General features: G+C 34.4%; 1 protein-coding gene across 4 annotated transcripts in view; it reads right to left on the reverse strand.

The window, feature by feature from the left end:
* LOC133522653 (protein TANC2) overlaps window positions 1–23,859 on the reverse strand; it is a 262,748-nt gene that overhangs the window by 188,574 nt on the left and 50,315 nt on the right. Inside the window, exon 1 of one of the 4 annotated variants that reach the window (XM_061858042.1) lies at window positions 17,710–18,055. The exons of 2 other annotated variants lie outside the window; for them this stretch is intronic. In XM_061858042.1, coding sequence (XP_061714026.1) covers window positions 17,710–17,782 — 73 coding nt within the window. In that variant the 5' untranslated portion in view covers window positions 17,783–18,055. Of the gene's footprint in view, window positions 1–17,709; window positions 18,056–23,859 lie in introns of those variants that run through there. One more of the 4 variants, XM_061858043.1, reaches the window with a different exon arrangement.

Below are 23,859 nucleotides of genomic sequence, written 5' to 3' on the forward strand. Positions count from 1 at the left end.
AATATACTTATTATTACTTTTGTGATCTTATATTGATCGTATTTTTTCATATAGTTTAATCTAATTAATAGTTAATGGTAATCAAGTGCCGCGTATCACTCGTCAGCAGGGCTAAGATGGACGGTTGTCTATCATTTGTCACCATACCTGTCACGCTCTAACAAATATGTAAGAGCGAAAGTGACGTATGATATGACAAGTGACAAAAACACGACCATGATACCGCTGCAGTGCTCTAGTACATGTCAAATGTATACAATTTTGTCATTAGCAATAGAGGAAAGGTGAGAACATGATGTAAACTACCCGAAGGCAAACTTTAAATAAACATTTAAGCTCTGTACTGTGTATTAATAATTAAACTATACTTTTTAATAACTACAATTACTTAATTAAATACAATTTTTTACCAATCAAAGACAAAACTAACGATGCAACGAATGTTAGTTAAAATAACTGTACTAACGAAGAGAAATGTATTTTTTTACAACTGCATTAATTAAGACATCATCGATAGAGTCTAATTGATGCACTTTACGAGGTAAAATTGCATGGGTAATTTGCGCATCAATGCAACTTTCTAAATTCTGTAACAAGTCCAAACAAACTTAAGTGTATTTGAAATTTATTGATTATACGACCTTTTCTCATTCATCCGTTAAGTTTCGATGTGTGTGGTACGTTTGAAATCCCGTAGTTATTTTACCGTTTTTTTAATAACAGTTTTATTACAGTCGGAAATATCGAAATTCAGTTTATGAATCCTTAATAGTTGAAACTTAAACTTAAGAGAAAGTTTTAAGGGTTTTTTAATTTTTTTCAAATTATTAATTGATTAATTGCGAAGGTTTCAGCTTGGGCAAAAATTCTTTCGTATGTTCGGATTTTCTTCTCTGCAGGTCGCATTTCTCAATCGATTCTCGTAAAATTTGGTGAGCAGGTTCGATAATTATATAGAATTTTGTGTCAAATCAGTTTTAGGATTTTTTTTAAATGGCGGAGCCCTGGACATTTGCGAGGTTTACAGCTCACAGAGCCACTAGTTATGCGTTGTTTGTTTGACGAAGATGTTTATAGAATACCAATACCTGTCGAAATAATAATTTTCCGCCCGTTATCTACTTACTACAATCGAATCGGCATATTTGAATACGAGATCGAAACTATAGACAATTGTATGATATAGAAGCAAAGTCACCAACATCCAATTGTTTTGCTAAATCTGTATTTTCTATTAAGGTGTGCAATAAAGTGTTCTATGTACTCACAGTAAAAACTTTGCTTTCCTATCATATGACTCAATTATCAAAAGAAATCCCCCTAATTTACTGAGCGGAACAACGAAAATCAGTGGAGTGTGCTCGCTGACAAAACAGAATTTTGGACTTGCAACTATTGCCAAACTCCCATTTCGTCACTACCTACGTCCGATCGAACTTCTCAACCATTAAATCACAGTCAACCAGATTTAATTGTAGCGAGTTAATTAGGCTACCCGCAGAATGGCATGCCTTGATCCTTGATAACATCTCCATGGGAATGGAGTTGTTACACTGAGATTGCTTGGTGGGGACCCTTATTTATTGATCCGATTGAAATTTAGGACTTTGGTTTTCATTAGCGTTTCTTGAGTAACATGTGTTTTCGCGGGAAAGGATTAGTTTAGTAAACCATTGATGAAATTATTTTGAAAGTTAATTAAGTCAAGGCCAGCAAGTGCAATTGCAAAATGATTTGAATTGTCATAACGATATTAGGATAACAAATACTGAAACGTAATAAATAAAAGAGCCTCGGTAGAGAGTACCATTTTGTACTATGTGGCGTTGAAATGCTAGGTCCATGGGGTCTCAGCGCGCACAAGTTTTTTATAGTAATAGCTTCGTATATATCTATTTAGTAAATATAATGATTTAAAAAGTAACAAATACTGAGCTAAATAGAGACAATATTAAATAAGCATAGTTCATGAAAATTAAGTGAAATTCAGGTACCGCTATTTGAATTATAATGTAAGCTACATTGCGAATTGCTAGTGGAATATAATCTAAGCTTTCTAACGTCTAATTGAGCTTATTCCAGTGTTGGATCATATTTAAATTAAAAGACATCCAATTCTGATTTGTCGTTTTTCATCGCAATTTGTTAGAAAGCTACAGCGAGCAATTTAATATCAGCAGCATCCTAAACCTAAACTGTACATGGTTTTCCACTAAACATTTTACCAACATAGAAATAAACTTTACGCAACTAAGGTGGCCACATAAGTCCACTCCCTTACACTACAGTCAGCAACCAATATAAATTTGTATTTAGAACCTTATCACCACGAAATAAAGTCTATAAACCTTTGTACGTATGTTGCTGACTGTACCATAGTCGAGAACTGACTATATGAAAATACACCTTATTGCAATCAAATAAGACTTACCAATGGTTAGTAAAAGTTAATGCAACAGAACACGGGTTTCGCATTACCCAACAATTACTTTCCGTGTAAAATTTTATTGAGCCTGCTAAATAGCCACTTCAAGATTGACCTGGACCTGAGGGCTCTTGATACTATCGGAACCAGTAAAGTTCACTGGCTAAGTGATTCATTTGAATTCTTACTTTTTTATGTATTCAATCAGGTAAAGCTTTTATAGTTATATCTCAAGTGTTTTGAAACTTTTTTTTTGTTTTTATGTACACGAGTTTTATGATATTAAGGCCCTGTTGTCCAAGGAAAGTCCTGAATAAGCTACTTGCCATATCTGCCGAATAAAGTCATCGTTTGCGTTTCATAATCTTCAAATAAGCTTAACTGGTAGATAAAGGGCTAAGTTTTGCAGGAAGTTTTATCTGGCAGTTAATTTATATGTTAATTAGCTATCCAATGGTAACCTATCGATCTTCCGAAACTGACTTGTCCGATTTTCACTTGTCCGAAAACAGTTCCCCGATTTTTTTAAATCCATCTGCTTTGTTTACCATACTTACGAAATTCAATAGCCCGAAGAACGTTTGCCAACTTTATTGTTTGACAACTGATTTGTTACCCCACTTTCCATAATTCCGATGCTACGTTACACCTAAATTTCATTTCCCCTAATATCATTACACCGAATGCCATAAAAAAAATTGCAACAGATTTTATTAATTATTCCCGGCATTTGGAAATTTGTTGCTTGTCGCTTTTTTGTGTTATGATTTGGTTTTTGCGACTCTCGTGCTAGAACAGTGGGTTAAGTAGGTTACAACTGCGACTCCGCGGAAAAAAACTGGCACGAAAAGTGGGTTAGGTTAGGTTAGAACTGCGACCCCGCGGAAACAAACTGGCGCTAGAAAAGTGGGTTAGGTTAGGTTAGAACTGCGACCCCGCGGAAACAAACTGGCACTAGAAAAGTGGGTTAGGTTAGGTTAGAACTGCGACCCCGCGGAAACAAACTGGCGCTAGAAAAGTGGGTTAGGTTAAGTTAGAATTGCGACCCCGCGGAGACAAACTGGCGCTAGAATTACATTGCAAACTCATGCGATTCGATGTTTTGACACAGCGGAAAAGTAATATTTCGGAAGTAAAACTTTACGCCAAATAAATTAGTTGGCAAATGAAACTTCGGGATTTCAATAAGTGGCGATTCGAATCATAAGCGAAATGAAATTGCGACGAAATAAAAATAGGGGACATAATAATATGGGAAACGTAATTTCGGGCAAACAATAATTACGCGAAGTGGAAAAAAGGGAAACGTTTTCGGGCTAATAATATTCGGAGTAACGAATTTCGACATTATGATAGGTAACCCTATCCAATACTTTACTTGGATATTGTGAAACTGGCCCTTAATTCTTTTAACTATTTTTTTTATAATACAGCAAGCAGTCAGCAATATCACTTTTTTATACATTATTTATATCATTAATATTTTTTTAAATCAACTGTCAATAGGTAGTTTTATAACGAAAACGCTGCTTATTGTTTCCAAATTTTAATGTTCTTTTGTATGTTTACAACTGATATTTTGATGCAAAATATATTTCCTCTATGATCGCGCAGTTCAAAGTGAACAAAACAAAATTTACAAATTTAACGGATTATTTTACATTTTTAAAAGAAACTTAATGAAAAAGTACGTTTATATTAAGTATTTTACATGATACTATAATTATATAGAATCCAACCCACATTCCTGTCCTTCCCATTCATTGCATAACGCGACCGATCAAGCATGCGTCAGATAAGCACAGGAAATAAAACATCAAACTTAGATAAGGGGCCGTTTTGCCACGATAAAAACAGGTAGTATCTTGACTTAATCAACGTTTTTTATATAGGGAACAAACGAGCAGACGCATCGCCTGATGGTAAGCAATTACCATTACACATGGACACCAGAGGGGTTGCATGATGGTTAAAGATGGGAATACGCTCTTTTTTGAAAGCTTGAAAGTGGTATCGGTCTGATAATATCGCGGGTAATAATCAGACATAGAAGTTTTTGTGGCAAAATAAAGTGTTTGACAAAATGAAATATCAACATATTTGTTAACGATGTTACATTAACGTTACTTACATACCTATATTTTATAAAGTGAAGATAGCTACCGCAAAATACACAACACGTTCCATATCTTCTTTAATATATTGGTCGTTTTCTATTCTTTTAGTACTGTAGGTATACTAAGATTTATGTTTTTATTTTTAAGTACAAAATAAATGTAATAAAGAAATTATGTCAAGATTTGTAATTAATTTTCATTCTTGAAAATTCTCGGTAAGTAACAGCAAGTAGAATATACATCTCTTAGTTATTAATCTATGACTGACTTATGGATAATAGATTTATCGATGTTTAAAGTTTTCAGACACTCGTTTTTGCCACAAAAACTTCTATGTCTGGTAATAATAGTTCATTCCACAGTTTAGTATACAAAAATCTACACACGTTAACTGTGTGTCTTGTATTAATTGAACCCACAACGATCAATAGTGCAATACCTACCACTACTACGATCTTGATTAATGATCAGAAAGTCCAACCCTGTTGGAGGCCTCACAAGCTGCATTTTGCTGCACGTGATAACCACCCAAGAAATAATAGCACTACTACTTACTTTGAAGGTTTATTGTATTGTGTTCTTGACAGTGAGTAAGATGTCTAGTGCTCCAAAGGAAGCACTGTGTGAAGGCTATGTGGGCCTATTGTGCCTTAATTAGACAATGTTCAAAATATTGGATGTAACCTTTAACCCGCGACCTTCCGTGTTTTCTGTCGATTTAAGTGTTTACCTGAGACAACACAGTAAATGCTTGTAAACTACAACAATACCACCACTAGGGTTGCATGCAGCTATGCGAACACTGCGGTGACCCTTTAAAATTAGCCAGCACGTATGTTTAAAACAAAAACGTTTCTGCTCCAATCATTACCGGTACATAAGCATGTCCAACAAAATATTCCCTTCAGTCTTACACCAACGACTTGAGTATACGAAATCGATAAAACGATTTCAAGTGTAAGTATAACCTTAACAAAGGCCAAGGTACTGTTTATTTTTATTGTGATTTCACCATAGCTACCAGATACAAATACCGATTACGAAAGAAACACTTATGATGATGGCGTCTGTTAAGTTAAGACGGGGTCTTTAAAAAGGTTTGAACTAGTTATTTGGCTATTTTAGGATCCAATGGTAGCTTTATAAGGAAGCATATGTATCAAATCACAGTGGATTAAGGGCGAAAGATTTTTTACTCGTCAGATTTTTTAAATTAAATTATATATTTTTTTTATTGTAGAAAACCAAAAATGTATAAACATTAGGTCTAATTTGTATGAAAATGTGACTAAAAGTAGAAAAAAACTTGAACAATATTCATTAAATTATGACAGATCGATCAAACATAAATTAAGCAATTAAGGCATTTATAGTTTAAATAGATCAAAGAATCAAAAATACACATACGCTATATCTTTATCACGCATACATGACCATGGCTTTGAACTAAGGACCAACTTCGTTAGGGATAGAGATATCATCTATGTTTTGTCATCAAAATTGATCATAATTGATGTCTTATGAGCAATAAAGAATAAATAAATAATTAAATAATACTAATACTCTAAGGATAATGGACAATTTCCAACAAAACCTTTTACATTTGACGATGATGAAGAATGAAACAAAACACAGCTTTCACCATTAAATCTCCCCAAGTCTTGTTACAACAAATTTATTAGCAACAATATCACGCTACGGCTGTTAAAATGAAATAACAAATGAAGGCACGCATTGACCAGGCCCCGCGGCTCACTATCTCAGACATATATCTGAATAGACGCCGCATATGCAAAAGCACATCACTGGAAAATATAGCAACATCTGATATGCCAATTTCTCGTTAGTACATGTTATAGGTATGGGAAGTTTCATTTGGAGGAGCTATTTAGATTCTGATAAAGAGAAATGAAAAATCTCTTCAGTCAACTTTGGACAATATTTAATTCGAGAAATTAATATAAATATGTATAAAATAATAAATTTTGTAGAACTCGAATCTTTAGTACCGAGTGAAAATACCATAATAAAAACAAACTACAATGAAAACTTGTAAACAGGCTTTTACTAGAAATAGTCTTAGTATTACTTGTCAGAATTATTACAGTACTTTTCTGTATAGCTAATATATGTTGTCATTTCTAAAACGCCATCGTTAGCATACAAGATAAACGTGTTTGCGAATAGTGCATACTTCCCCTAGCACTGGTAGTATAACATAACCGAAAATCTCTCAGGAAGGACCATACAAAACTAGTACCCAAAGCGGATTAGCGGGGTCTAGTCTACTTTATGTCCGCACTTATAGTATGTCAGAGTGCAATGAAAACCGTATTTATATTCCCGTTCCGCTATGGCCTGAATAAGCTAATACCTTTCAACTTTACTATGTGAACTTCAGCTTGAATGCAATTGGAGATTATGGTTCAATTTCAATACTGATGATTTCGATATTGATGATACGGATGGTTTTGCCTTTGAAGAATACCGAACGTTGATGATTCTGTTTTTGAAATAAAAGGTAGTTAGAGTCACGGTATTATTTTATAAGGCTTTATTGTTGTAGTTTTAAAGTACACTAGGTACTTTAAAAGTAGTTTAGGTCATGTGGGATAAGAGAAAATGTTTTTGGCATAAATTTGACAATCCTAAAAACAACTAACACAATTAGGTTGCGTCGTTTCATCACAGAGTTCCTATAGCCACCTCCTGCCTTCATCATCAGATCAGCTCAAATGTACCATAACATTGCATTGTCACCCGACTTACATAAATATATGTATGCAAATTTTTTGTTAAAGCCGATATCGGGAAGTGGGTCAAATTTAGCTTCCAAGATTTGACCCACACTAAAATACTAACTAACAAATATACGTAAGTTAATTAAATAAAAGCTTGTCAAAAAGAAAGACGATATATACATTCTGTTGGACTGACGCTAAAGTGTTTCAAACTTTTACTTGCACTGAGAAAAAAAAACCATTAAAACAATTGAAATTGCATTAACGTGTAATGCTTTAAACAGTTGCAAATGAGCCTATCGAATAAAACAGTAAATTTTACCGTTTTGAGTAGCTAAAATGTAGTGACTGTTCGTTTATTTTTATCGTTTTTTCAATACTTAGAAATATTCTAACCGTTAACGTTTGTATTTTACTGTTTTTCTAACATTTGTATAAAGCAGTTAATGGTAATGAAAATCACTTTAATGCGTACTCGATAGATCATGTTTTTTTAGTGTAGTTAGTATTGGTAAAGTTTGAGGGCTCGATCCCGAGTTCGTATAAGTTCATAAGTTGGATAGAAATATACTTCTGTCTAAAGACAAATATGAATCTGTAATTTTTGAAGGTACAGCTTTTGTCAATTCAAAACTTAAACATAACGGTTTTATGCTAATTTATGTAGAGAAACATCTGTCAGGAAATGAAAACTCTGTTCCTTACGGTACTTCTGTTTGTCCAGATTCGTCATTTCAAGTGTTAATTTAATTTCATCGGTTTTTTTTCAAGTCAACTCGAAATTCTTAATTTCTACAAAATAATTAGCACGTTGAGAATGAGTTTCGTCAGTTTTTATTGACATTTAAATTGACTTACTGACCATGATATAAAACTGTAACAACGTTTTTGTAATTCATTCGGCCGTTTCGCAGATTGGGGAGATGTTATGTAACAACGTGTTTATGATTGCAATAAATAATGCATGTATTATTATTTAAGTCTGCTATTATAAATAGTTGAATAGTATTTCAAACGACTGACCTCGTCAAACGTATTTTCCAGAAGAACCTTGCATAACAAATAGAAAAACGCATAAAGTCAGACCAAGACAAGTCTGCAACGATTTTGATAGAACACGCAGTGAAAGTGTTATTTTAAACGTCAAACTTCTATGAAATTTTGACGTATATATAACACTCGCACTGCGTGTGCTATCAAAATTGTTGCACATTTGTCTTGGTCTGACTCTAATTATCGAGTAAACTTATCATCTGTAGGTTTTATTCTAATATATTGTATTTATGTTTACATTCGATTCAAATATCTAACCATCTCCATATATATTATTTTATAAATCGTTAAACAGTTCGTAGGTTTAAGACATCCAAGGAATCTTTAACTGTACAAGAAACATTAAAATCGTGAAAGGATTTTTTTTTTTACTAATCCATTGATGAAATCATTAAGATGCGCTTGGGTAATAACTTTTCTGTATACAAGGGCTTATTATGGTGACCTTAGAGGCTTTTCCATTTGTACAGATACTTAAAAGCTATTAAAACGGTAGAAAAGTACTGGTACGGAATTTTAATTCTATTTAACAATTCTAAATGGCTTGACGAACTATGGACGGAAAGGAAAGGAATTGTTTGATGTAATTTAAATATGCTTTATAGAAAAACTCATAATAACCGATTAGCAAGACCGAAGTGATCACTGGACAATGACACACTTCGGAGCACTTAGGGAAGTACTCCGTGAACAAAGTTTTGTAGAGAGCACTAAAAATGTATCGTTGCAAAATAATCACACAATCTTACAAAGAGCTTTTTCCTTTTACAATTGTAAAACATAATTAATTGACTAGTATGTTTTCTGCCTTAGGATGTATGCGTCATGGAAGGCAACCCAAAAGAAGCAGTAGAAATCTCATCACCGGTCTTCAATATAATAATTAACGTTATTCCGCATATGGATTATCTGAGCCGGTACGTCTTTGACCTTCCACTGTCTTCCTGAAGCAAAAGATGGACGTAGCGATACCTCCGGGCAATAAATTGGTTGCAGTCGTCGACTCGTCCGAGCTCCGGGTTCTCTCTAATTTGTCCTAGTTTGGATATAAACGAGAGTCGGAGGAATAATGGGATAAACACCTACTTGGTGTATGTATGCTAAGCATAGGTTTGATGTATACTTTAGGTTCAAAGAATTTTGTCAAATATAAGATATTTTCTTTTGGTAAATAGCTCTGCGCATGAATAAGATTAAATTGAGAAGCTGAGAAAGAAAAACGAATTCAGTAATTTGAATCAACTCACTAACATTGCGCTTAAGCTAAAAAAATATCGTATAAACAGGAAATAAGAGAAAAAACTATAGCTTGAAATAGCTAGATTAGAATATATTTGAAATAGAAACAATCATAAACAATCCATGATTCAAGATGAACTGTTCGAAGATGACATTTTAATGAGCTGATGATAAATCCAACTGTACTATTAAAATAACTTCCCATAATTACGAATGTGCCAATAAAACGCGTGTAGGCTCTAGGGCACTCGAAACCAATATCCCGATAATTTATGTCCCAAGACATTTATTAGAGAAATCTTATAAAACCGATTTTGCTTTCACAGGCTCATTACCTAAAGGTAAAGTTAAAGGTAACGTAGATATGCATCTTGGTGAAGATTCAATGCATCCCATACATGGATTAATTAATGGTATGTGAATTTCATAAGGCAGTTATTTTTAGTACTGGTAATATTTATAGTGTTTTATAGGGTACAAATACAACTTGCGAAAAACACTAAACCCTTTTTTACTTCATATATACTACTATTTTATAAAATTATAACCACAAAAGCAAAATGTTTCCATCCATGAAAAAAAAAAACATCTGAGATTGTTATGTGGTTGTCATAATCTGCTACAGAACTTTCGTAAATAATTTCGATAAAAACATAATTACAGAAGCCGTGTCAGGTACCGCCCTTTTCGTATACCATGGCTGTATTTACAATTATTTTCTCACCTCTCAAAAGTCAAAAGTTATTTACGTAACGAACGATAACTTTTTAAAAATACAGATATCAGCTACACCGGTGGTCTTTAACTGCAGAGATTTAAAGTCGATTTGGGAGTAAATACGATAGCTGGAGATGTAAAACTAACTGTGCGCCGGTACCCTTTCTTGAGGCTTGCATAATGGCCTATATTATATGGTGCAGGTCCATTACAAAATTAATGAGATCAGTAATTTGTCGTCGGAGACTTGTGGATAATTAGGCTTTTAAATAAAGGAGCGGTGTCAAGGGATAACGTTACGGCTACTGTTTATTAGCGGGCAACATGCAGACGTTTTTTGCGAAGTAAAAAGAACCTTTCTCGGAAGCCGATGAATCTTATAAGATGGCGAGACAGTTAGTCGTTAACTCGCAAGCAAGAATAGTAACAGATGTGATTTTATCAGTGATCTTATGTTATGCAAGACCTATTAAAATAAATGTGTTTTGCTTGAGAGATGCAAAATAGCAACGTCTAGTGGTTGCCTTTTTGAAATTATTTGCTTTCTTTGACCAAAAATTAAGAATGGAATTTATCTAGCAGCGGTGCGCAGCATTTACAAGTATTTTTAGGTTTAAAAGCTTAAGTATGATATTATGACTGTTGAGTATGCATCGGTAGCATCCGATGTCGCCCTATAAAAAACTCCTCCCACGTTAACAATTTAAAGTGTGATATTTCAGAACTATAATCCCTTGTCGCAATTTAATCCATTATAAAAAATAAGCTTCTAATTTTATATCCAATCGTAAAGAAATAATCCAGCATTATCAGGTGTAAAGTGTAGTCTCCAGAGAACGATTCCCATTTCATTAGAGTCGGCTTGAACACAAGACAACAGATTTTTTTTTGGAACCCGTATTTCGACGAGTCCTTTTTTACACCATTAGCAGGTAGGTATAAATGACTAAGTGATGACCATATTTCTTTGAACTCTCTTTCACTATTCAGTAGCATGTGTGCGTCTTGAAACTAGGATCAGCTTGGAGTGGTTATGGAAGTATTGTATCCTATTTCATCCCGTTCTGTCTTTGTCGGTGTGAGTGGGAGGGAAGATCAATTTCTACACCCACGGGATTCCTTTACCTCCCGCGGTTCTATAGATGATCTTGTTTCAATTAACTATGTGAACACACGACTATTGGTTATTGATTGAATATTTTTGTTATGGAATAAAATATATTGCTTTTGATCGGCATTATTAAAAACGCATTTTTTATAAGTTTGATTACATATGTAATATTTTTATAAGTTTTATGTTGTTTGTAGTAGTTTCGAGTACATTTCCTCTTTTAATGTTTTTTTACTTGTGATATCAGAAGAAATAATGCTATACTATTTATTTCCTAATTGCCATAGATAGGTTTATATCGAAATCCATAAATAGATTTTAACTGTAATAAACATTGTGCCATGTACATTCCAGCTCATATAATGAAATTCAATACATTACAGAAGCCTTATAAGTTATTGCATTGCCTTGAGCTAAGAGAATTATAGTTCATCGGAATGTGATTTAACCTCACTCTGTTTTTATTATAAGCATAAATTTCATTAAATTCTTTGTAACCTATTACTTTATCGTGTATCTTTGTTATCTTATCAGTATAACAAATCAAGTAATAAAAGAAAATATAGCTCATAATCATGTCTTCATAAGTAGGTTATGTGTAAATGCCGTAGTCTAACTTCGATATTTGGAAGCACTACCTTAATAGATCAAATGTACATTGACACAAGCTATTCACGATCAGTTGCGGTCTCCCATACGGTACGATGAACCTCCTCGGTGCATCGCACTCCAATAACTATGCTAATATGCAAGTAAACTTCACAGGGATCGAGTTAGGTGGGAGTACCTCAGGGTACACTATGGGGTCTCAATTGTTTTTGAAATATTGATATTAAGAGGAAATTTATGATCAATTTGTAACATTGGTGGACATAATTTAAGTTACTCGTCGAATTGTCATGTTAATTATCAAATGTGAAAATGTTTGATATTTTCTTAGTGATCACTATTTACATTTATCGGTCAAATTATTAAATGACTTAAATGTCAGTATAAAAATTGACAAGAGGTCATTTATTTTTAAATTTTCAATATTACTGGAAGTATTTAACCTATTTATATTTTTTGTTCTAAGCGAACAATGTCTTCATAACAGGTATGTACTTGTTAGGAAATATCAAATAAACACGACCAACGTACCACCAGGTAAAAGCTGAGTCAATATTAAAGAAGCAAATTAGTGCGTCTGTACCATTTCCAAAGCTTATTTGTATTTGTTTAGGCCCTTAGATCTAATGCATTGTCTTAGCAGCTGGTGCGAGTGCGTCCATTAGGTCAAGAGAAAAAAACCCCTAAAGACATTTCCTATTAGATCACAATATTCACAACTCGACCAGTAAAAAAGAAAATTGAAGTAAGGTCAGAATAATAAATCAAACCTCACTGATAAAATACTACTTCATAATAAGGATGAGTCTAACGTCACCAAGAGGTACGTTTGTATTACTTAAGCTGTCTGAGGAACATAATACAAATTTTCGCCAGTTGGATTAAAGGTTCTTATCTCGAAGCTTACGATCAAATCCAAATTACAGTAAAACTACCGGTGCAAATTGAAAATAAACAATGTAGATCAACGTCCAGATATTCAAATTAGAGCTAACTCATTGTATGCGATGTGAAATAAACTAACAGACAAGCAAAGTCAAGGTGCCTGTCTGCAGTGCATGCATGAAAATACCGACTTTAATTAGTGACAATTCATTAACCGCTCGTTGGACTGGACAAAACTAGGATACCGAGAGTAAATAGAGATGAACAATACAAAGCTGGTTTTCTTCGTAATCCTACAGAAACCTTGGTGGTCAAACGTTAATGTATTAGCAACGTTAATTTGTTTACATATTGTGATTTTAACAATGATTGCGGTGGATGAAGCGAAGCGAAGCGCAAACGACGGTTAAGTGTTAAATAGACAGATAAAGAATGAGTTCCCTTTGTTACAGAAGAGGTTTCATCGGTAAAGCGAACCGCAGGTAGTTTCGAGGTGGTAAATTAGCTTTCTTTTTTTGCAAACGGAAATGAAGTGGACCTTGATTGCTTTTGCTTCCAATGTTGATTGTTTAGCTGTTGCGGTATTTTTAAGTTTCGTCCGATTTCTTGTAATTCCTTCCTGGGATTTTTTTTAACGATGGTTAAACATTATCAGTACTTCATAATGTTAAGTACCTATTGTTAAATAATTGTAATTGCAATTTAGTAAGCATTAGTTCTATTATTTTGTATTTTCTCTCTCATTAAACTCGACATGATTTGTCTTCATAGTAAAGTTTTCATTATAACCGCAATAAAGTTTCTCTTTATTGGCTTGAGCCAATTTTATGATCTTAAGTAGCTTAATACCAACTATCAGCCTTATCAATGGTTTTTACAGTATTACCAACAATTTGTCGTCTTTTACCGCTTTTGAAGCGAGTGAAAGCTCATTTGTTCCGTTCAACATGGTATTATGCCTCGAAGATCAGCAATTTACCTATTTCTGTAGACGTCTAACGTACAAATACATTATTATTTTTATTACCTGCGGTAATATAGTCGAAGCTAGCTTCATAATACTTCGATAACTTGGATGAGCCTTTGTTAAGTTTATTGAAAAGTCATTGAAGTCTAACTAGATGAATGTAAGTAATAAAATGTGGTTTATTCAAATAAACAAATCTGGTTAGGCTTTTGATATCAAAACTTTCCAAGTTTTAATATTTAAAAAAAAATAAGTCACGGCAATCACAGCGCCTACGCATCAATACATTTACGTAATCAACTGTGTCATTGAAAATTATGGTAAATAATTAATAAGACAGACCAATATTATTAATTACATAGATAGGCGCTAGATTTATCACATTCGAATGTATAAATAAAACAAGTTTTTTGATGCCAGAGAGGTTATCAGTCCAGTCGAGATTTATGCAAAAACCTCATTAACATATCACCGCTTCCTACTTTATTTGAATAAGTGCTGAGAGGTGTGAGGAATATAATTAACGGCAGTTGGCTTTAACACATTTATTAACTGTACCCAACTTTATTAACGATTCGTCCACTAAGACGAATGTGTTTAATAAGAGTTCTTGAATGATGTTTTACACAGCAATATGTCACTTGCCTACCTAATTATATAAAAGTATATAAGTACAGTCAAAAGATTTAATTTGTGACCCATTTCGTACCTTGTGACAAACAACATGAAAGTCGCTAGAGACCTCATACTATTGTCACTGTGACAAGGTACGAAACGGGTCACAAATTAAATCTTTTGACTGTACATTAATTGGCATATAAATTGAATAATCTTCAGTTTTAGTTATATGCTTGACATAAAACATATATTCTCAGATCATCTCACTTTTTTCAATTACTAAATAGTGATTTATAATTTTTTGGTGTCAATATTTTCAGTTCGTCCTGTTCTTTTATTGTTTTCTTTTCTAAACTTTATTTAAATAGTAGTAAGAATATTTTTTTCTAATGATTGAAACTGAAAGTTTAATACGGAATCATACAGTCTAATGATTTGAAACCAATTACAAGAACCGCGGGGGTATAATAAATGGCTAAACCGACTGATAATTATGTTGTCTGTTTAACAGCAATTTATGGTGCAAGACCATCTCGTTAAACCTATTGGGTACTAACAGATCGAGTAACGCTTAGAATCATATTAACATTAATTTTATCATTACACTAATAATTGATTTAGTCTGTTACTAGTTACCAGTACTTACTTATAATCATTTTGTAACGTATATTGTTGTGTTTTTTTGTTGTAGATTAGGTATTTTGTTAAATGACACTTTGACCTAGAGATCTAGTTCAATAATTTTTGCCAATTTTTGCCGGACAATGGTATAGTGTTTGTATTAGAAAGGCATATTTGCAGACATACATTTTTTTATTTCCAAATTTTCTTTGTCTTGACATTTATCACATCTATGTAGCGAACACCATTCCAAGCATACTAATGGTCCCATAAAATGTCTAATGCAAATTCGAGACAAACCGCTACCAAAATTATGATAACTGTCATGTTTACACGATCGTTAGACATTTTTGGCCATTGAACCTCACGACTCTACCAGAGTAGACATATACACCGTAATCTACCATCAACCATATCCAGTAGGTATGTTACAGAAAGGCAAAGAAAGAGACCCGTTAACGTTTAGGTCATATTGAGCAATTTTTAATATAGGACCAACACCGAAATCGCGAAAAAAATGGACTATCTCATAGCAAATTTCAACATTAGACCAGCAAAATGTATTAAACAGCCAAATTTTATTTTCGCGATTTCTGGGTTTGCCCCATTGTAAAAGTTGCTCAGTATGACCTAAACATTTGTATCTCTTTCTTTGCCTTTCGTTCTGATACATACTGTATGTGTGCAGGCCGTAAGCAAACACAAGGGTATCGCAAGCCTGGATTGGAGAAGTTGTCGCGTCCAAATATCCAAGACATATAAAAACTCATTGTGAATTCCTAAACGTCTGAGACAGGATACTGTCATTGTCTTTACACTCTGAGTATATGTTTCTATAACAGATGGTGTTGTGGGTGACAATCAGTGGGTCGAATGACTCAGTCATGGCTATTGCAGATCCTGCTGTAACTTTTGCAAAATCGTGAGTAATACGTGCCCACGTGCTTTTTGGCAACGATTTTTTGTCTAGACTGAATGACGAAAATGTAAGAAATTGCAAGCAATTACGAAATGATTTAATGAGGCAAAGCTTTTTATCAGAAATACTAACAGAACATGATGGTCTTATTTATTATATCCGTAATTACAAATGTGCATACAACGATTTCTTTGAGGAAATCGTAAAATGTGAAATTAAATTAAATTGTATAGGGAAAGCAAGCACAGGAAATCTAACCAATGGTAAATATAAAACTGTAATAAATGAGACGATAACATCTACAAACATACACACAGTATTTTATTTATTTATTTCCGTTAATTTCAAGGGTTCCTGGGCTTAAATAAGTAACTTTCTTGCTTATTTTACACCGGTAATCTAATAAACTCCATTTCAGAGATAATAATTTATTTTTATCTTATAAGGCCTTTACGAGCGTGTACACTTGCCGTAGAGCCTGTTTACATATTGATTAGTGTTTAGTACGAGTTGATACTTTTGCTACTAAACGTGCGTACTATCTCGGACGATCTATGTTCGAAATGACTTTGATATGTCACAGTTTTCAATTGTTTGGTTGGGTTCAATTAAATGTAATACCCGTGTTATAGCAACGCTATATGCAACATAAATATACTTTTTACAAAAACAACAAATTTTTGAAAATTAACTGCGCCATTTAGCTTCCTTAAACGTACTTACCGATACCCTGAAGTTAACGGAATTAAAGAAAACACGGTGTATCTGAAGTTAACGGAATTAAAGAAAACACGGTGTATATGTTATATGATGAGCAGCTTTGCATTTTAGTGATATCATCTACTAATAGAACAGTTTTATTGTACGGAAACAAACAGTTACCCCTGTTATGGTGTTATCAATTATCCTGACAATATTAGATAAAAACTTATTGACAATACAAATGACTTTAAATTTCATCAAGATACCATATCTGACATTCTTAATAAATCGTCTTAAAATTGAGGACACGTGAGTAATAATTAATTGTTAAATATAAACGTTAATGAAATTCTGCAGTTTGTAAATATTATGGACACACTGACACACTTTATTTATGGAAATAATGGACATGGTAAAAATGAAAGTCAACAACATTATTGACAAGAACATTTATACGCAAAACGGTTAACTATGTATGGAGTAAGAAACATCCTTCGAATAATGTTTTACAATAAACTTAACATATCGTAGGGCAGGTTATTAATAACTGTCAAAGATATTGTGTTATCATTAGACATGGTTTAGATATTATATACCTACATGTGTGTTTATAAACTTATAGGTACATATTTGCATATCTTATGCAGACGATTGCAACTTTACATCACAATGGATTACAGTGTTCAGTTAATTTAATTTGTAATTAGAATCTAAAATCTGTCAGAGACTATTAGTGACATATGTCAACTTGGATATTGACGATTGTTATTATCGGTAGGTAAGTGTAAAATAATAATAAACAGGTATAAAAAAACATTGGAAGGAGCTCTATTACTTTTTGGAATTAATTAAGATATTCACAAAATCATCGTATTTTAAATGTTTCATATCTATTTTTATCCCCATAGGTAAAACGCCATGATTTCGATCTCTAGACCACCACCGATTTTTTTTTTACTTTGCATTTTTTTTAGACTGGACTTACCTAGAAAGCTGAGACTCAGTTTCTCATCCACAGAATCATCATCATTGAAACACTCCAACTTTTTCGAATTCATGTTTTCCACTACTAGTTTCAAAACATAGGTACTCCTTTTTGTTAACAACGAAGGTCACAACCACTTGTCTCTACACGCACACAACCAATTATGTATGAAACATCACAATGTACACTCACTGGAAAATATATGCAACGTTTGAACACTGGCAGTTTGATTTTGAACAATTGTCATAAATCGTTCTGTCAAATTTTGAATTTGAAAATGGAACGTTAACCGTCCGCGGCGCGCGCGCTGACGTCCGGAGCGCGACGAAGTACCGACGCGAATGACTGACGCTCGGCTCGGCAGACATGCGGCTATGTTCAGAACGCACAAACTGACCTGCATGCAACTGAGCTAATCTGATTACACAGTACCACAGTACCTTTCCTTGGTTTACTTGAATGAAAATTTTGTATAATCTCCGAACGGTACAGTTTCTTCATTGATCCGCATCATTGCTCTAGTTATGGTCAGATTAATCGCGCGTTGAGCGTTTTTTCATCTCCAGACTCGATCTTCCCGCAATAGCGATTCCAGTCTGCGAACCACTTTATAGACGGCTTTTTCAACGTCTGGCCATACTTTTAAGAGTTTTAAACCTATTTACTGCACGACTATTTTCCTAAGCAGTTAGATTTATTTTATAAGTGCTAATGCATTTGAGCAGTTTAATAGGCAATAGATGCCTATTCATACTAAATAGGCACATCGATAAGTCAGAGATGGACTACTTTTCAACTTTATCCGTCGTTTGTGTCTATATTCGCTTGTTTATTTGATAGTGTTTCTCCTTCGTGTTATTCTCATATTCGCAAACATCGCAGACTAATTTAAAATGTGCCTATAATCACAATTTAAATCAGGACCGGCATAGGGTTGAACCCCAACATTTATTTTGTATTGTTCCGTGCGTCACGAGCTAAACAATAAGTACCAACCCTTCTCTGACTGCTTTCGTTTTATTATCAACTTTTTGGCGAGTGTTAATTTAAAACAAAAGTTTAATAATGCATTGTTCGAGGCGTTTGTTTTAGTGCTTGGTTGTTTGCACAGTAAAGTTATATGACATGTGACATGTAGATGTTGTTCTTCAGCCTAAGAATGATAAAAGCAATCAATGGTTAAAGTCGCTACTACCATTGTAGAGTTTAATGCCTCTCTTAAAATATTGACAAATAATCAATAGTATTATTTGCTTGACATGATATAAACCAAATACAAACATTAAATAAGAAAGCATGAAATAATGTCAGTTACTCTTTGGTTTATGGACATTTGGCTTACCTGTGTTTCTTCAGATAGATGCTTATTTTGCTCTTTAAGTAAAATTTTACCGAAGGTAAAATAACCGGTACCTATAACTAAATTCATACTGCAGCTTGGTGCAGATGATGTCTAGATTTGAACCAAGAAAAGTCAGCATAATTTCATAAAAGTTTGACGTTTGAAATAACACTTGCACTGCGTGTGCTATCAAAATCGTTCTTAGACTTATATTGGTCTTGGTCTAACTTTACAATCCCTTTGGCGACGGGTCTGGCCTAGTGGGCACCCTGCTTATGAAGCCGATGGTCCCGGGTTTGAATCTCGGTAAGGGCATTAATTTGTGTGATGAACACAGATATTTGTTCCTGAGTCATGGGCGTTTTCTATGTATATAAGTATGTATTTATCTATATACGTATGTATATCATCGCCTAGTACTCATAGTACTTTGCTTAGTTTGGGGCTCGGTCGATCTGTGTAAGATTGTCCGCAAATATTTATTTATAAATTTATTAATCTTACTTACTTACTTACTGCTGTGGCGCAGCGACCCGAAGTGGATCTTGGCCTCCGACACCAAAGACCGCCATGCTTCTCTGTCCAAAGCCGTTTCTGTCCAGTCGACAGCGCCGAGTTCGCTAAGGTCTTTACCTAGGGCGTCTAGACGGTCTTCGGCCATTTGGAACTCCAGAGTACGCCCTCCAGACTGCACGATCCTCACCCATCCAGACTACGTGCCCGAGCCATCGGAGTCTGGCGGCTGTCGTTTCTCTAATGATGTTCGGCTCGGACAACAGATCTTCCATCTTCTGGCTCCTGCGGAGTCTCCAGGTTCCATCCTCTCCACGTGTGGGTCCTAGGATTTTTCGGTAGATCTTCCTCTCCGCTACCAGTAGCGCGTGCTCTTCCTTTTATGTTAGCGTCCCCCGGTTGGTGGATGGGGGAATGGTCGGTAGTACAGCTTAGCTACGCTATCCGGCTAAGTCCAGTGGACTCGCTGACCAAAGTAGGATGTGGTCCTCCAGCATTTCGGGGGTTGTGCGGCGGGTTAACACCCCGCTCACATAAAAAAGCTACTGTTACGAAACCGACACGAAGAAAAGTAAGATCCGATCCCTAAATCGACGACCACAGTCGTGTTTTTACGGACTTTATTAATCTTAGTACATTTTATTATCTTAAACTCAATATTGCCATGTTAGCTACCCAAGCTCAAATTAAAACATAATTACAAGCGCCAACATACCTGCAATTGGATAGGAATACTCAAGATCTTGACCATCATTAAAACAAACACGTATGAAATACTTCAAGTATACTATAGTTAGTCCATATATTTTTATCCACGTCATAAAACCTCACAGTTGCATTAACTGATTGTACCTTTCACTGCCTTTGAATTGTCATGTTAGCTCTTTGATCATACGTAATATTAATGGTTCAGAAATTACAAGGTACGCGTCAGACAAAATTGACCCGGGAGGCAGCGAACCATTTCGGGGCCCATAAAAACACCGGCTGTGGGAACTTGGGAACCATCCTGTCCGATATTCTTTTTTTATTTATATTCCTGTCGTAACTGCCGAAGGAATCACGCTTGATCTGTCTGGGGCATGTTTATTATTTTACGATCATATCTAACTTGCATATTGACGCCAAAAAAGAAGTTATAGAGTTCACGCTAATCAAAATATTGATATTTTATACTTACTGAAATCAAAGATTAAGTAAAATTGTGAAAAGTTGGTACAATTTGAGTAAAATATTGCATTTGAGTAAGAATGTTTAGTTAAATGTCGTTTGAGAACAGTAAAGTCTTCATTTAGTATTCAAGTCATATCGCCAGTAACCAAGTGCAGTACAAATACCTACCTAAGTTTCTGCATTACTTTTTTTAAGAAATGGTTTGAATTGTACCTATTATAATATAAGATTAAGATTAAGATTACGTCCCGGTCACTACGACTACTGTACGAGCCAGGTGAATAGAAATAAATTGAAAAATTCACTGCCTTGGGTGGAACTTGAGCCCACGACTACTGGATCGCTAGCCCAGTGCTCTGCCATCTGAGCCACCAGGACCTTACCCAATACAGCGAATATTTTCACCATATATGCGACTTCTTGGCAGTTTTCTTTCTAAGCTTAATAAGCGTTTCTGCTTGATGCAACATTAATCTTTCTTCGATCCTGAATCTCTCTTCTTTATCGCAACACGAATTAAAAGTTAAAGATAGCAGTGGTGTGGACTTAATTTTGTCTTAAATCTCCTATACACGAGTTCGATTGTTGTTCCTTGTCACTCTTCTGAAGAAAAGAAAAGGAAGATGACGTAAGTACTTACAACTGGCTATACATATAGAAGATATACCGTTTAGCGAAGATTTAATATATAGTAAAAGGTGTCACGTATTATGATTTTACAACCAATTTTATTGCCCATGTTTATGGTTTGCTGACTCAAATCTAACACGTCGGTATGAGTTTCTCTTTTTAGTATGAGAACTAACTTGTGAGATTAATATGTATCCACTTTGCTTTCTCAATCAGTCATTTTATCCTACCGTCACCTAAATCAAGAATTGGCAAGGCAATTTTTTTTACATAGCGACTGCCATATCTGTTTAAAAATAAATTTTAATAGCTATCAATACAATTGAATATTATAACTGCCATATAGGGCTGCGCATGCGGTAAGGGGTTAAAAAGATAATGATATAAGTAACATATAGACTACCTAGCTTGCATATTATAGGAGCTTCGTCTGCCAACAAACCACTCTGTGGTTTGGCAGAAGTATATTGTAAATATTTATGAGGCATGAAACGTGAATAAACGTTTATTTTTTTATTTTTTTTCCTGACCTTCCAATTTAGAGCCACCTCATACTAGCGTCTCCCGAGCGTCGGCGTCTAATCAACTCTATTTGAACACCGAAATTAGCAAATTGCGATTTCCGCTGTAAAGCCCTGCTCGACGCAACATTAGCGCAACTGCGCAAGGACGCAAATTTCATAGCTCTGACTAGACACTAGACGCCGATGCTCAGTGCCTGTGGAGTGGTCATTAGACGGGGAACCAGGCCTTGTTTATAGTTTGTGTCATATACGATGATGCGCAGATTTGTCAAATCTAACCTTTAATAACATGACAATAGAAGTCAAGGCACGCGTCTTCGTGAATGACACGATCTTTTCTCACTTTACATTTCACTAAGAACCTTACATATTCTTCCGTATGTTCAAATCCAGAATCGAATTTGAAACATTATTTCTTAAAATTAAAAAAATATTTTACGTAGAAAATATTTTACTTTGCGCAGAATTGTCTAATGCAAAAATATCATTCCCTCAAAAAGCGAGCTAAACCTGACATACTTTTACTATCAACGAAATTCCAACATATATTTAAAGATTTAGGTCAATTTTCTCGTAGAACGGCACACGCTATTTAGTTAAGCAAATAGTAACGAATAGATAGCATTATCTCTGCGTAGGTGGAACAAAAGTTATCTACAAAAAATGTCTACAAGTCGAAACGTGAATAATATAAAAACTTGAAGCCCACGCGATTATATGTTTTTACAAGGATTTTATACTTAAGTCGACCTACATTCGCGACAGGTGGCATTTTGTGTGTTATTTACTATAATGATGTAGGAAATATGCTAGTATATATAACTGAGGTGTAGAAGTACTAGTGCTCGACGCTGCACTAGTACTCGACATGGGCACTTTATATCAAAGTGACAAGGATTAAGTTCGAATACAGAAAAATCTTCGTTGTTCAAATTTAACCTATATTTCCATGAAATAAAGTGCCCATGTCGGTGACTAGTGCAGCGTCGAGCACTAGTACTTCTACCTTATCTGTGGTTAGACTGTAGATGTGACATACCTATGCAATGTAATATTTTGTGGGTACCTCTGGTGAACGGTTGTATTTTTGACCTCTAATGTAAATAAGCCATTGAATTGCTTCATTTCACATTGGATTAAATATGGCTCGACTGATTTTTTGTATGTTAATATGTAGTGCTCTTGTCAAATCTAAGTTTCTGCCTTTGAAAGCCCTCCGTGTCATTATTACATACTTAAATCCATGTTTTTTGGATATTGAGAATTTTTGACCATTTTTGTCTTGAATTACAGCAGCCCAAATTTACTTCATTTTATTTAAATACTAGTCATATGTACCTACCTATTATATTCTTTTAAGACCCGTAGCCCTAGCCATAGCACTTCAACTGACCTATTGAACCTGTTGATTAATATGAGCTCGTCATATTAATAGTTTTGTGTCAAAATTCACTGTTATTTTTGACAGAAAACTACTTCAGGCTAATGTCAAATATCACTCCAAAATTAATTAATAAGTAATTTTGTCTATTGTAACAAGTAAACTGTCACAAAATTATGTGGATTTGCCAAAGGTTCCTTTTACTCTATGTGGAAAAGATATTATTTCACACCAATAAGTATAGTCACAAGTCGTGACGAGTGTAAACATTATATCGACCTAGACACCAGAAACAAAGCAATAATTTAACCTACACCTTTAATAATATTTTCCTTTCATAACGCGTTAAATTAAAAGCGCATTTATATTAAAGAAAGTCCCGTCTGACGCAATATAGGCAATATTTAAATTGCTCTCTTAAATATCACTTCACTATATTTCGGTCAAGTGCGTTTCTGAATTGTGTACCAAGGGGTAGGTACTATTAATATTCCGAACAAGTAACCGTCAAAATTATATTTTGATAGACACTTTTAATACCGACTGTACTTTCTCTTCTTTCTATGTCTATCAGGTACTTCTCGAGA

This window comes from Cydia pomonella, chromosome 11 (assembly GCF_033807575.1).
Source record: "Cydia pomonella isolate Wapato2018A chromosome 11, ilCydPomo1, whole genome shotgun sequence".
Classification (NCBI taxonomy): domain Eukaryota; kingdom Metazoa; phylum Arthropoda; class Insecta; order Lepidoptera; family Tortricidae; genus Cydia; species Cydia pomonella.